The sequence below is a fragment of the Rattus rattus genome, chromosome 2, assembly GCF_011064425.1.
Source record: "Rattus rattus isolate New Zealand chromosome 2, Rrattus_CSIRO_v1, whole genome shotgun sequence".
NCBI classification, from domain to species: domain Eukaryota; kingdom Metazoa; phylum Chordata; class Mammalia; order Rodentia; family Muridae; genus Rattus; species Rattus rattus.
In genome coordinates, this window is record NC_046155.1 from 90,991,418 (window position 1) to 91,004,314 (window position 12,897).

General features: G+C 37.8%; 1 protein-coding gene across 1 annotated transcript in view; it reads left to right on the forward strand.

Annotated features, from left to right (window-relative positions):
* Nucleotides 1–12,897, forward strand: part of Sbf2 (SET binding factor 2) — a 311,159-nt gene that overhangs the window by 155,112 nt on the left and 143,150 nt on the right. The window contains 3 exon segments of the mRNA XM_032892912.1: nucleotides 4,041–4,173; nucleotides 6,432–6,540; nucleotides 9,130–9,243. Coding sequence (XP_032748803.1) covers nucleotides 4,041–4,173; nucleotides 6,432–6,540; nucleotides 9,130–9,243 — 356 coding nt within the window.

Below are 12,897 nucleotides of genomic sequence, written 5' to 3' on the forward strand. Positions count from 1 at the left end.
TACAATTTTGTTGAAGATATTTATTGGCCCTTTTATTTGGGAGTCTTCACTCTCTTATATACCTATTATCCTTAAGTTTGATCTTCCAGATTGTATCCTGGATTTCCTGGATGTTTTGGGCTAGAAACTTTTTGCATTTTACATTTTCTTTGACAGCTGTGTTGATGTTTTCTATGCTATCTTCTGCTCCGTGATTTCTCTTCTATCTCTTGTATTCTGTTGGTGATGCTTGCATCTATGACTCCTGATCCTTCCCTAGATTTTCTATCTCCAGGGTTGTCTCCCTTTGTGCTTTCTTAATTGTTTATGTTTCCATTTTTAGATCCTGGATGGTTTTGTTCAATTCCTTCACCTGTTTGCTTGTGTTTTCCTGTAATTCTTTAAGGGATTTTTGTGTTTCCTCTTTAAGGGCCTCTACTTGTTTATTTGTGTTGTCCTGTATTTCTTTAAGGGAGTTAAAGTCCTTCTTAAAATCCTCCATCATCATCATAAAATGTGATTTTAAATCTAAATCTTGCTTTTCTGGTGTGTTTGGATATCCAGTATTTGCTTTGGTTGGTGAGCTGGGCTCTGATGATGCCAAGTAGTATTGGTTTCTGTTGCTTGTTCCTGCGCTGGCCCCTTGCCATCAGGTTGTCTCTGGTGTTAGCTTGTCTTGCTGTCTCTGACAGTGGCTTGACCCTCCTGTAGGCCTGTGTGTCAGCACTCCTGTAGACCTGTTTTCTTTCAGCCAGATCTGGGAATAGGGAGCTCTGCTCTCAGGTGTGTATGTGTTTTTCCTGGCAACTGTCTTTCAGCTCTTGGCTCAGGCAGAAACCTGAAGGGTCCTACCCCTGACTGCTCCTAGGTCCCTGTGCCCAAGAGGCACAGATGGCCCTAGGCCATTTCCTATTGTGTTGGGAATGTGGACAGAGTAGTCTTCCTCTGAGTTCTCAGGAATGTCAGCACTTCTGCTGTTCCATCCCTCTCCCCCATGGGATTTGGATCGATAGATCTTTTTAGAAGTAATTTGATTCATAAAAAGTAACTACATTAATTAAATTAGTCCATATGCATGCATAGGTACCTTCCCCCAATTATAATATTTTACGTAGACATAAAACATTACAGAAAGTGGGCTATGGAGACAGCTTATTTGTTAAAGTGTTTTCACTTCTTCAGCTCCACATGAGAACAGCTGACTGTGGTAGTATGTTCTTATAGTCCCAGCACTGGGAATGCAGAGAGATGTAGATACATTGCTGGGGTTCAGTAGTTAGCCAGCCTAGCCTACTGGTCTAACTACAGGTCAATATAGTGACCTCGTCTCAAAATTCTGTATAGCTAGCTCATAAGGAATGAGATCCAAGGTTATCTTCTGGCTTCCATGAATTGACATTGACAATATACTATTAATTAAGGAACAATTGATGCTTCTCTAAATTCACTATCCTATATTTTTGACTTCTATAAGCCTGCTTATGTCTTAAATATTCAGGACACAAAACTAGATCTATTGTTAGAAAGACAAGAAAAACAAAGAAATTATTTATAAAGATATCAGTTATGGTGATAGTTTAATGAAAAATGCCCCCATAGGCTATGTGTTGTAGTATTTAGTGTCCAGCTAGTAGTACTGAGAAGGCTGTGGGGGAAGTGGCTTGTTGAACGAAGGATCATTTGGGCCTACTCCCTGTTCACAGTATTTCCTAATTGTAGATGCAGTATAATCAGCCAGCTTCCTGATGCTGCTGTCTTGCCTTCTCTGCCTGCTGTCATGTCTTTCCCTTCATGATAGAATGATCCTTTGACACTAACTGTAACGTAGAAATAACCCTTTTTCCCTTTATAAGAACAATTGCTTGTCAGGTGTTTGACTGCATCAATGAGGGGAAAATACCTTTGAGGTATTAAAATTAAGTTCCTGAAGCAACTAATCTAATAGAAAAAATTTACTTAGCTTACATTATTACCTCATGACACCAATGGTGGCCTAGCTGTATGTTTGGAGAAGCAAATGATTACACCTTGAACTAGAAGCAGAGACAGAGAGGGAGAGGGAGAAGACAGACAAGGTCCCACAGTCCCTTTCAAGGACTTGTTCCTAAGATTCTCCCAATATGCCCCACTTCCAAAATGTTCTACCACCTCTCCCTAGAGCCACTCTCAAACCAAGCTTCATTTATAGACCTTGAATCGATACCCAAACCATTGTCTAAACTGGAACACTCAAAAGTTTGAGTATGTGAGTTCAAAATGGGATAGAGAATTGGAAATATTGAACTCCTTTGTAATGTGTGATTTTTTTTGTTGTTTTTTGTTGTTTTTTTTCTTTTTTTTCTTTTGAGTTATAATTGCTAGACAATTCTGGAAGTATAATATAGATAATAGAGTAGAAATTAGCAAGCAAATGCTTCGATGTTATTAGGATTCAGTGTTTTCAGTGGAGAAAGGAATACACACATGAGTTGAAGGAATAGAGGAGACTAAGGATTAGTTGGAATTGAAAGTAATTATGTAGATCCATTCTCAGAAGTATTTATACCTTTATATATATATATATATATATATATATGTATGCTAATAATATGAGCGTTTTTTATATCTGTATATTTCCTATAGGTAGAACTGGGCTATAAGGGAAGACATTTATTTACATGGTAATTAGCCAATATACACCCTGACAGTTTGGAACTTGGTCTTTAGTATTAGTTCTTACCAAAAGTTGCCAGGACTCTGAACTCCAGCAGTTTTTATTCTAGAGCAGGGTGAGAATATTATGTGTCTGGATCTTTGTATTAAGCAAGAAGCAAGAACTTGGAAGAGGAAGGAGCAGAAAAAGAGTTATGCTCTAAGGACAAGGAAATCAGTCAAAAGGATTCCTGTTGTCTAAATCTAGGATAGATTTAGTGTTGAACTAAAGGTATAATGATCTACAGACTCTCAAGAGAAAAGACAAAACCATGTATATAAGCCAGCGTTTGGTTGGTGTGACAGAACACTGTCAGCTACAACAGGTTAAAGAGGGAAAGGTGATTTTAGAGATTTCATTCTGTGTTTGGCTGGTTCCGTTATTATGGTCCTCTACTGAGGCAACAGAGTGGATAGCAGATTAGCTGCTCATCTCATATAGTCATGTGTCAGTAGGAAGAATACACTTTTAGAAATGGGTCATTGGACAGACATCCTCAAGCATGTGTCCTTCCATGTCTTAGGCAGTATAGTCCACTACATTATCTAGGCTATATAGTGAAAACAGACAGATAGCATAGACTGTGACACTGAGAACCATGTGTGAAAAATAGCACAAGATTAAATCAAGCAAAAGAGAAAATGATGCAATCAAGAATCACAGATGAATATAGAATGTAGGAAAATACAAAATGTGCCATGCTGCCCCTGGCATAACACAACATAGAGTTTTCTTTTTAAGTAGAAGGAATACAGAATGCAAACCAAGCTGTGGTGTTGTAAACACATAAACTAACTGTATAGTCTTAAATCCTATTTTTACTGTACCTGATTATGCTTTGCTATCATATGAGTATCGATAGTTTTGTTATGCCTGTATTTTTACAAGTATGTAATTCACTGTACAATGATACTAGGACAGCTACATTGTTACTACAGGGTAGGAATTTGTCACCTCTGTTATGAACTTATGATACCACTGTTTTGTCTATGACCCATAGCTGACTGAAATGTCTTCTTGAAACACATGACTGTTTTAATATCAGAAAAACAAATTCTAAAGACAAAGACAGACCAATATTAAGTTCCTTTAGTGGGTACTTAAATACAGACCTTGGAGATAAAGTAAAGAAAAAGGTAATAGTAAATTTCCAACAACTCATAGGATCAGGGACTGTCATCGTGGTGTAAATAAAGACATCTCAGAAGACAGATGTGTGCCCACAGGTTGGTAGGTTAGAGTAGTCAAGTTTCTTCTTTTGGTGATCCCCAGAATATTACCTTTTGCTTCTTTGTCATTGACAATCTGTGATTTGTGGCAACTCAATACAATTTGTTATGTTAAGTAAACTTTGCTCTTTTGTTTTTAGGCATTCAAAACGTCCTCAACCTCTTTTGTGCAGTCCTTACAGAAAATAAGGTTCTCTTCCATTCAGCAAGTTTCCAGAGACTTAGTGATGCCTGCAGAGCCCTGGAATCTTTAATGTTTCCTCTTAAATACAGGTGAAGTTTTTACTTGATAATATTATTTATTCCCACATTATGTATTACTTGTTGATAAATGAAAATGTCATGGCCCAATTACTTTGAGCCACAGAGGTTTGTTATTCGAAGTTAGAGTCGTGATTCTAATAAAGTCTAGTCTAAAATTTGGGACTTTTCCAAATTGTACATCACTAAGTGTTGATTAATCTAGTGAAACATATTTAATTTACTTTGAATAGTACTGTCAGCAATATTTAATTATCTTCACAATACTGATAAAATTCTTTGGTTAATGTTATTTGATGCTAGTGTATTACATTTTAGACATTATTAGAATTCTGTTAATTAAGAATCCTTATCTTTTAGATAACTCTTAAATTATTTGTATATAAATGATGTTTCTTCACAATAACATAGAAAATAGAATGTACATCGGTAGACATACATGGTTCTGCATTGGTAACTGTCAAACCTAGATTAACCAGGTCTTTGTTATAATTTTCGAATTTATTTTTAAGGGGTATATTAAATATTTTCCATTATAAAAATTGAAAAATAGTTTTTTTAAAAAAGGTAAACCATAATGTCAGGTCAAACTACAGGTAGAATATTTACTCTCATTTAATTTGCTAATCATAATGTCCCAGAAACTTAAGTTCATGAACACTAGATAAAATTTTAGATTGCCTCTGGAATTTTCATAAAACTTTTTAATCTGTTTATTGAATGTAAGCATCAAGCAGAGTGTTATTTAGACGAGTCATTACATTACCATGAGAGTGGAGGTCCTTAAGCTCTCCTCTCTGATAGTAGGAGTCAGCCTAAGGAAGAATTCTTTAAAACAGCATACAGTCTAAAGAGACTAGCTTAAGGGGAAGGAGGAGGAACCTCACCGAGGTTCCAGTTACTTTGTGCTTGCTTCTGTGATTGTATCTTTTTTTTTCTTTCAAAACAAGGTTTCTCTGTGTTGCTGCCCTGGCTGCCCTAGAACTCATTCTGTACACCAGGCTACCCTCAAATTTAGAAATCCACCTGCCTCTGCCTCCCAAGTTCTAGGATTAGATGTGCGTGAGCCATCACTGCCAGGCTTTTGTAACCATATTTTAAACAATAACATTTTGGAAATCATTCATTTTCAGAACTTTAGTGTTAATAATCTTGCCAATAAAATTGATAATTTATTTCTTTTCTTTCTTTTTTTAGTGCTTTAAAACAGTTTTATCAGTTTGAGCATTTCATTCATTTTTGCTCATATCCCCACCCCCCAACACTTCCTAGATCAATCTCCTTCCCTACCCATCTAATTTTGTGTCCTTTAAAATTAATTCATTAATTAAATTAAATTAATTAAAGACCAGTTTGTGCTACCCAAATAATCTTGGATGTGTGATCTTTCACTGGAGGATGGTGGACTTACCACGGCTACACTTAACAGAGAAAAGTGTCTCTCTCTTTCTCAGCAGCTAACAGTTGCCAGTAGAGGTAGGACTGAATGCCTATCTTCATGCAAGGATTTGGTCTGGCTTAGGCTTGCACAGGCCTTGTATATGCTGTCACAACTGCTGTGAACTCATAAGTGCACTTAACTCTGATTGCCCTAGAGCTTAGTGTGTAGACCAGGCCAGCCATAAATTCATAGAAACACACCCATGTCTGCCTCCTAAATACTAGGATTAAAAGCTGGCAACATGAGGCCTCCTTGATAATTTCTAAATATAAATATTTAAATTCAGAATGAAAAAAAATACAGAGTTGGGAAGTAAGGAAGTAGGGTGGAGCTGGAGAGATGGCTCAGTGGTTGAGAGCACCGACTGCTCTTCCAGAGGTCCTCAGTTCAAATCCCAGCAACCACATGGTGGCTCACAACCATCTGTAATGGGATCGGATGCCCTCTTCTGGTTTGTCTGAAGACAGCGACAGTGCACTTATAAACATAAAATAAATAAATATTTAAAAAAGAAGACAAAAAAGATTCAGTATGGAAGTAGGGTGGATCTGAGATTGGTAGTGACTGTGAAAGAAATATGTTATATCAAATTCAAAGAATTAATAAATATTTTTTTAAAAAGACACAAAGCTGAGAGTGGAGTAGGGTGATGAGGTATTATTTAGGAGGAGTTGGGGAGGAGTCAGGGTGAATAATGATCAAAATACATGCTGCGAAATTCTCAAAGAATTAATAAATATATTTTTATGGTTCAGAGTGCACAGAAACAAATGGAAATGTGTTCACATTGTGAAAAAATAACATATATGAACCTTTTTATTATTTCCAGTTACCCTTATATTCCCATTCTTCCGGCTCAGCTCCTAGAAGTTTTGAGTTCTCCAACTCCTTTCATTATTGGCGTACACTCCATCTTTAAAACTGACGTCCACGAGCTCGTAAGTACCCAGACGTCCAGATCCTGACTCTCTTGTCTTCAGTTTTGCAAGCTTTCCACATCATCAGTATTTTCATATAAGGTACATTTCCAATAGAAAAGAAAGAGTAGAAGAAAAACACCTGTAAGCAATCTAAATATATTTAACTTTGCAAGTATGAGAGCTTAAAAAAGAATCTATGTATTCATTCATATATTTATTTATGAATAAGATGGCTTTGGACAGGGAAGGTGGCTCAGTGGGTTAAAATGCTTGGTTGAGTTCATTGAGTTGTCTGATGTGAACAGTGCAGCAGAAATAAGAGAAACACTGCCTCGAACAAAGTAGAAGGCCAGAACAGCTCCTGAAAGTCATCTTCTGACCTCCACATGTGTATCATGGCCTGTGTGTGTCCCTCTCTGTTTCTGTCTCTCTTACAAACTAATTAATTAGTTAATCAAATGACCAATTATAAAACAAAAAAGACAGAGTCTTTCTATGTGGCTTAGGCTAGCTTGAAGCTCCTGAGCTCAGAGTAGTCCTTCCCCTTCAGCCTTCTGAGTATGTCCTGGAATGTGCTATAGTGTCCTGATTTTAAATAAGCCCTGTGTACCAGATCAGATTCATCTTACCATATTCCTCATATGAGAAGTTCTGTATTTCTGTGGATCAGTGGTTCTTAACCTTCCTAATTCTGTGACCCTTTAATACAGTTCCTCATGTTGTGGTGACCCCAATCATAAAATTATTTTTGTTGCTACTTCATAACTATAATGTTGTTGCTGCTGTGAATTGCAATGTAAATATCTATGTATTCTGATGGTCTTCAGTGAGCCATGGAAAAGGGTCCATTACCCCAAAGGGGTTGTCACCACCCAGAGGTTGAGAACAGTTACTATAGATGATAACAAAGGATTAATAATCCATTGATTTATTCATATTTTTACTAATAATTTATTAGTGTTTTAAAATGAGATCTGCCAATATAGAATGCCTGAAAACTAACAAGAATAAAAGAGTTTGCAAGTAGTTTAAATTCAGTAAAACTCAAGTTCTCTTTGAGCTCCCACCAAATTTCTAATCCATGTGACAATAGAGAGGCTAAAGCTAGTTCAAGAATAATTTGTTTATGGATATCATGCTTCTAGTGGTGTGCATCAGAGGACTTCAGAATCAAAAGGTTAGAAAATGCTGTTCTCTGAGGAAATTGTCTGAGGTAATCATTTAGCTAAAGCTCAATATTTACAGATTCACATAGGGAGGAAGGAGACGGGGGTTGTTTGGAACTATAAAAACTAAAATAGTGTCAGTGGGTATGATACACAGAAACATCCCGCTGGGTGCATTGCCAAATTTCAGACATGCCCCCTAAAGGAGCGGGATTCCTGGTGTGAGATAAGAAGGGTGTTCTGAAGCACTGTGCCTCAAGTGCAGGGGGCACCTTAGGTGGGTGGTGCTTTTCAGGGAGTATAAGAAAATTTCTTTACCAAAAGAATTTTGTTGCATGGCATCTGTAATCCACAAGACTTTGTAATGCTGCTTCTTTTCTAAATGCCAGCCAAACGCGAAGCTTCGGTGTGCCTCACATAGCAACTACAGCTAGAACCATATCAGAGATGTCATTGACTCTATTGAGAGATCAGAGAAGACCCCATGTGTATACCAGTCCATTCTCTTAACATTGTGTTTCGTTATCTAGTTCTTTTTAACTCCAGTATCAACATAAAAAATGTATAAGCTAACAAACACGTTTATTAAAAAGTAGGCCCCATGTAACTTGTAAATTATTTTAGTAGTATTAAATAGAGAGATAGGACAAACCAATAGTTGGCAGTTTCTTCACATTTTAATAAATAAATTAAAATGAATTAAAATCACATTTCAAAATCTTTCATTTTTATGTAAGTTATTTTTAAATATGACCTTTTAGAATGCTACAAATCAGATTTCAGGTGTTGTTTTTGTTTCTTTTAGTCTTGGTTTTTGAGACAGTATTTCAGTATTAGTATTACAGGTTGATCATGAACTTGAACTCATTACATCGCTAAGGATGGCCTTGAATTCATCCTTCTGCCGCCCAAGTACTAGAATTAAAGGTGTGCATCACCACTCCAAGCTAGGGTTTTCATCTAAACAGTAATTGTTTAATACACATTGATGCTTGTTTTTTGATTCATATGGAATCCAAATGCAAATTCCTCCAAGTGTCTAAGTAGTGGCTCCATAGCACCACTTGCCATCCAAGCCTCCTTCCTTATTGCTTCCTCTATTTCAGTCCCTTCAGATAGTGTCATCGTTAGGATGACTAATGCTAGGCTGCTGTCAGTTCTTTACTATGGAAGGAGAAAGAGGACATAGGAGAGCCTTAGAGCACTGCTCTTCTGAAGCACAGGACTGCCCATATCATTTTTCCTCTTCCCCCGGCAGAAGTTTGTACAATACCCAAATTCCAAGGAAGCTGGGTCATGTACTATAATGAGGAACTCCTACTGTGGTAGCTGGGAACCTCTTTCTCAGTGGTTTTTTTCTCAGTTTGAGATAGTCAAGGACAATTTGCTTAAAAACAAATATATTTTATGAATTGTGGTTAATTTTTAAAATCTTTTTCAGTTAGATGTAATCATAGCAGATTTGGATGGAGGCACTATTAAAATTCCTGAATGCATTCACCTCTCTTCCCTCCCGGAACCACTTCTTCATCAAACTCAAGCAGCACTTTCTCTGGTATGACTCTTTGTTCATGGTAATTTTTCTGGATATAAACCTGAAACCAAGATAACTGGAATTAAAAAAAAAACATTGTTAAAACTCTGTATGTGTGAGTGTGTGTGTGTGTGTGTGTGTGTGTGTGTGTGTGTGTGTGTGTGTGTGCATGCACGCTTCTGTGTATACATGTTTACACACACACATTATGTTGAGATGTGCTATCTCTATGTAGGTCTGGCACTTACTGTGGACCGGGCTGACCTTCATCTCACCTGCCTCTGCCTACCTGCCAGATGTTGGGATTGAAGTTATGTACCACACACCTGATCAGAGTGCAATTATTCTAAACAGTCCTGCGTGTAAAACAAATACATTCTTCTATAGCCTTTAAAGAAGAATCCTTCATTCACTAGGAGTTATATAAAGAGTATTTGTTTCTCGTTCAGTATATTTATAAAGTAGATATTATATATGAAACACTGTGAAAATAAAACTCTGCCTTTAATCTCAGCACTACGGAGGCAGAGGCAGAGGCAGAGGCAGGAGGATCACTTGAGTTCTTGAGGCCAGCCTGGTTTTCAGAGTGAGTTCCAAGAAATGCTACATTCTTTTTGAAGATGTTAGTAGAATTAAGGTCTTTGTAATTTGAATACTTAGTCTAGGCTGTCATTGTCTTCCTTAAATAGAAGATTAAAGTGTGCAGTTACCAGGAGAGATTTTATTCTCAGCAAACTTGCGACGCTATGTTGGTTCGTGTGGTTTTTGTCATGATTATCTATAAAAGGGAGGTTTTTAGGAAATCCTGATGTTTCATAATGCAATTTGTAATCTGAAATATAAGATGTGACAGAATGGGAAAGAAACCAATATAGGACTCAGTTTACATTCTGCAATTTGATGCCATTGAGCAAGTCATAACGCTTCAAAAGGGCTATGTTCTAGACTTTATAGGATGTTTTATTTTATGGAGATGAGCAGGTATCTGTCTCAAAGTAAGGCATGGCAAGGATAGCTATAGGGTTTTTTTTTAATCAAAATCATTTTTATTGAATATCTTCTTTATTTACATTTCTCCTACAGAAACACCCCATCCCATCCTCCACACACTCCTTCCTATCTCCCCGCCCTGGCATTCCCCTACACTGGGTCATCGAACCTTCCCACTGATGCCCTACAAGACCCATCCTCTGCTACATACGCAGTTGGAGCCATGGGTCACTCCATGTGTACTCTTTGGTTGGTGGTTTAGTCCCTTGAAGCTCTGGGGTATCTGGTTGGTTGATATTGTTGTTCTTCCTATGGGGTTGCAAATCCCCTCAGCTACGACAATCCTTTCTCTAACTCCTCCATTGTGGACCCAGTTCTCAGTCCAAAGGTTGGCTGTGAGCATTCACCTCTGTATTTGTCAGGCTCTGGAAGAACCTCTCAGGAGACATCTGTATCAGGCTCCTGTCAGCATGTACCTCTTGGCCTCCCTAACAGTGACTGGGTTTGGTGACTGCATGTGGGATGGATCACCAGGTGGGGCAGTCTCTCAGTGGCCTTTCCTTCAGTCTCTATTCCGCACGTTGTCTCAATATTTTCTCCTGTGAGTATTTTGTTCCCCCTTTTGTCTTTCTTCTTCTTGAGCTTCATTGTAGTCTGTAAATTATATCTTGGGTATTCCGATCTTCTGGGCTAATTATCCACTTATCAGTGAGTACATATCATGTTTGTTCTTTTGTAATTGGGTTACTCACTTAGGATGATATTTTCTAGTTCCATCTATTTGTCTAAGAATTTCATGAAGTCATTGTTTTTTTGGTTTTTTGGGGTTTTTTTTTTAGCATTTATTTATTATATATGAGCACACTGTAGCTGTCTTCAGACTCACCAGAAGAGGGCATAAGATCCCATTACAGATGGTTGTGAGCCAACATGTGGTTGCTGGGATTTGAACTCAGGACCTCTGGAAGAGTAGTCAGTGCTCTTAACCGCTGAGCCATCTCTCCAGCCCCGAAGTCATTGTTTTTAATAGCTGTGTAGTACTCCATAGTGTAAATGTACCACATTGCCTGTATCCATTCCTCTGTTGAAGGACATCTGGGTTCTTTCCAGCTTCTGGCTATTATAAACAAGGCTGCTATGAACATAGTGGAACATGTGTCCTTGTGTATGTTGGGGCATCTTTTGGGTATATGCCCAGGAGAGGTATAATTGGGTCTTCAGGTAGTACTATGTCCAGTTTTATGAGGAACCTCCAGACTGATTTCCAGAGTGGTTGTACCAGTTTGCAGTCCCACCAACAATGGAGAAGTGTTCCTCTTTTTCCACATCCTCTCCAGCATCTGTTGTCACCTGAGTTTTTGATCTTAGCCATTGTAACTTGTGTAAGGTGGAATCTCAGGGTTGTTTTGGTTTGCATTTCCCTGATGACTAAGGATGTTGAGCATTTCTTTGGGTGCTTCTCAGCAATTCGATATTCCTCAGCTGAGAATTCTTTGTTTAGCTCTGTACTCCATCTTTTATTAGGGTTATTTGGCTCTCTGGAGTCTAACTTCTTGAGTTCTTGTATGTATTGGATATTAGTTCTCTATTGGATATAGGATTGTTATCTTTTCCCAATCCATTGATTGCTCCTTTGCCTTACAGAAACTTTGCAGTTTTAAGAGGTTCCATTTGTTGATGCTTGCTCTTAGAGCATAAGCCATTACTGCTCTGTTCAGGAAAATTTCCCCTGTGCCCATGTGTTTGAGGCTCTTCCCCACTCTTTTCTATTAGTTTGAGTGTATCTGGTTTTATGTGGACGTCCTTGATCCACTTGCACTTGAGCTTTGTACAGGGTGATAAGAATGGGTTGATGTGCATTCTTCTACATGCTGACCTCCAGTAGGACAAGCACCATTTTTGAAAATGCTGTCTTTCTTCCATTGGGTGGTTTTGGCTCCTTTGTCAAAAATCAAGTGACCATAGGTGTGTGGGTTCATTTCTGGGTCTTCAATTCTATTCCATTGATCTACCTGCCTGTCTCTGTACCAATACCACATTAGTTTTTATCACTATTGCTCTGTAATACTGCTTAAGGTCAGGGATGGTGATTCCCCCAGAAGTTCTTTTATTGTTGAGTATAGTTTTTGCTCTCCTGGGTTTTTTGTTATTTCAAATTTATTTGCAAATTGCTCTTTCTAACTCTATGAAGAATTGAGTTGGAATTTTGATGGGGATTGCACTGAATCTGTAGATTGCTTTTAGCAAAATGGCCATTTTTACTATATTAATCCTGTGAATCTATGAGCATGGGAGATCTTTCCATCTTCTAGATCTTCTTCAATTTCTTTCTCCAGAGACTTGATGTTCTTGTCATACAGATCTTTCACTTGCTGGTTAGAGTCAAACTGAGGTATTTTATGTTACTTGTGACTATTGTGAAGGACGTCATTTCCCTTAATTTCTTTCTCAGCCTGTTTATCCTTTGTGTAGAGGAAGGCTACTGATTTGTTTGAGTTAATTTTATATTAAGCCACTTTGTTGGAGTCTTTTATCAGGTTTAGGAGTTCTCTGGTAGAATTTTTTGGGGTCACTTAAGTATACTATCATATCATCTGCAAATAGTGATATTTTGACTTCTTCCTTTTCAATTTGTATCCCTTTGACCTCCTTTTGTTGTCTGATTGCTCTGGCTAGGACTTCAAG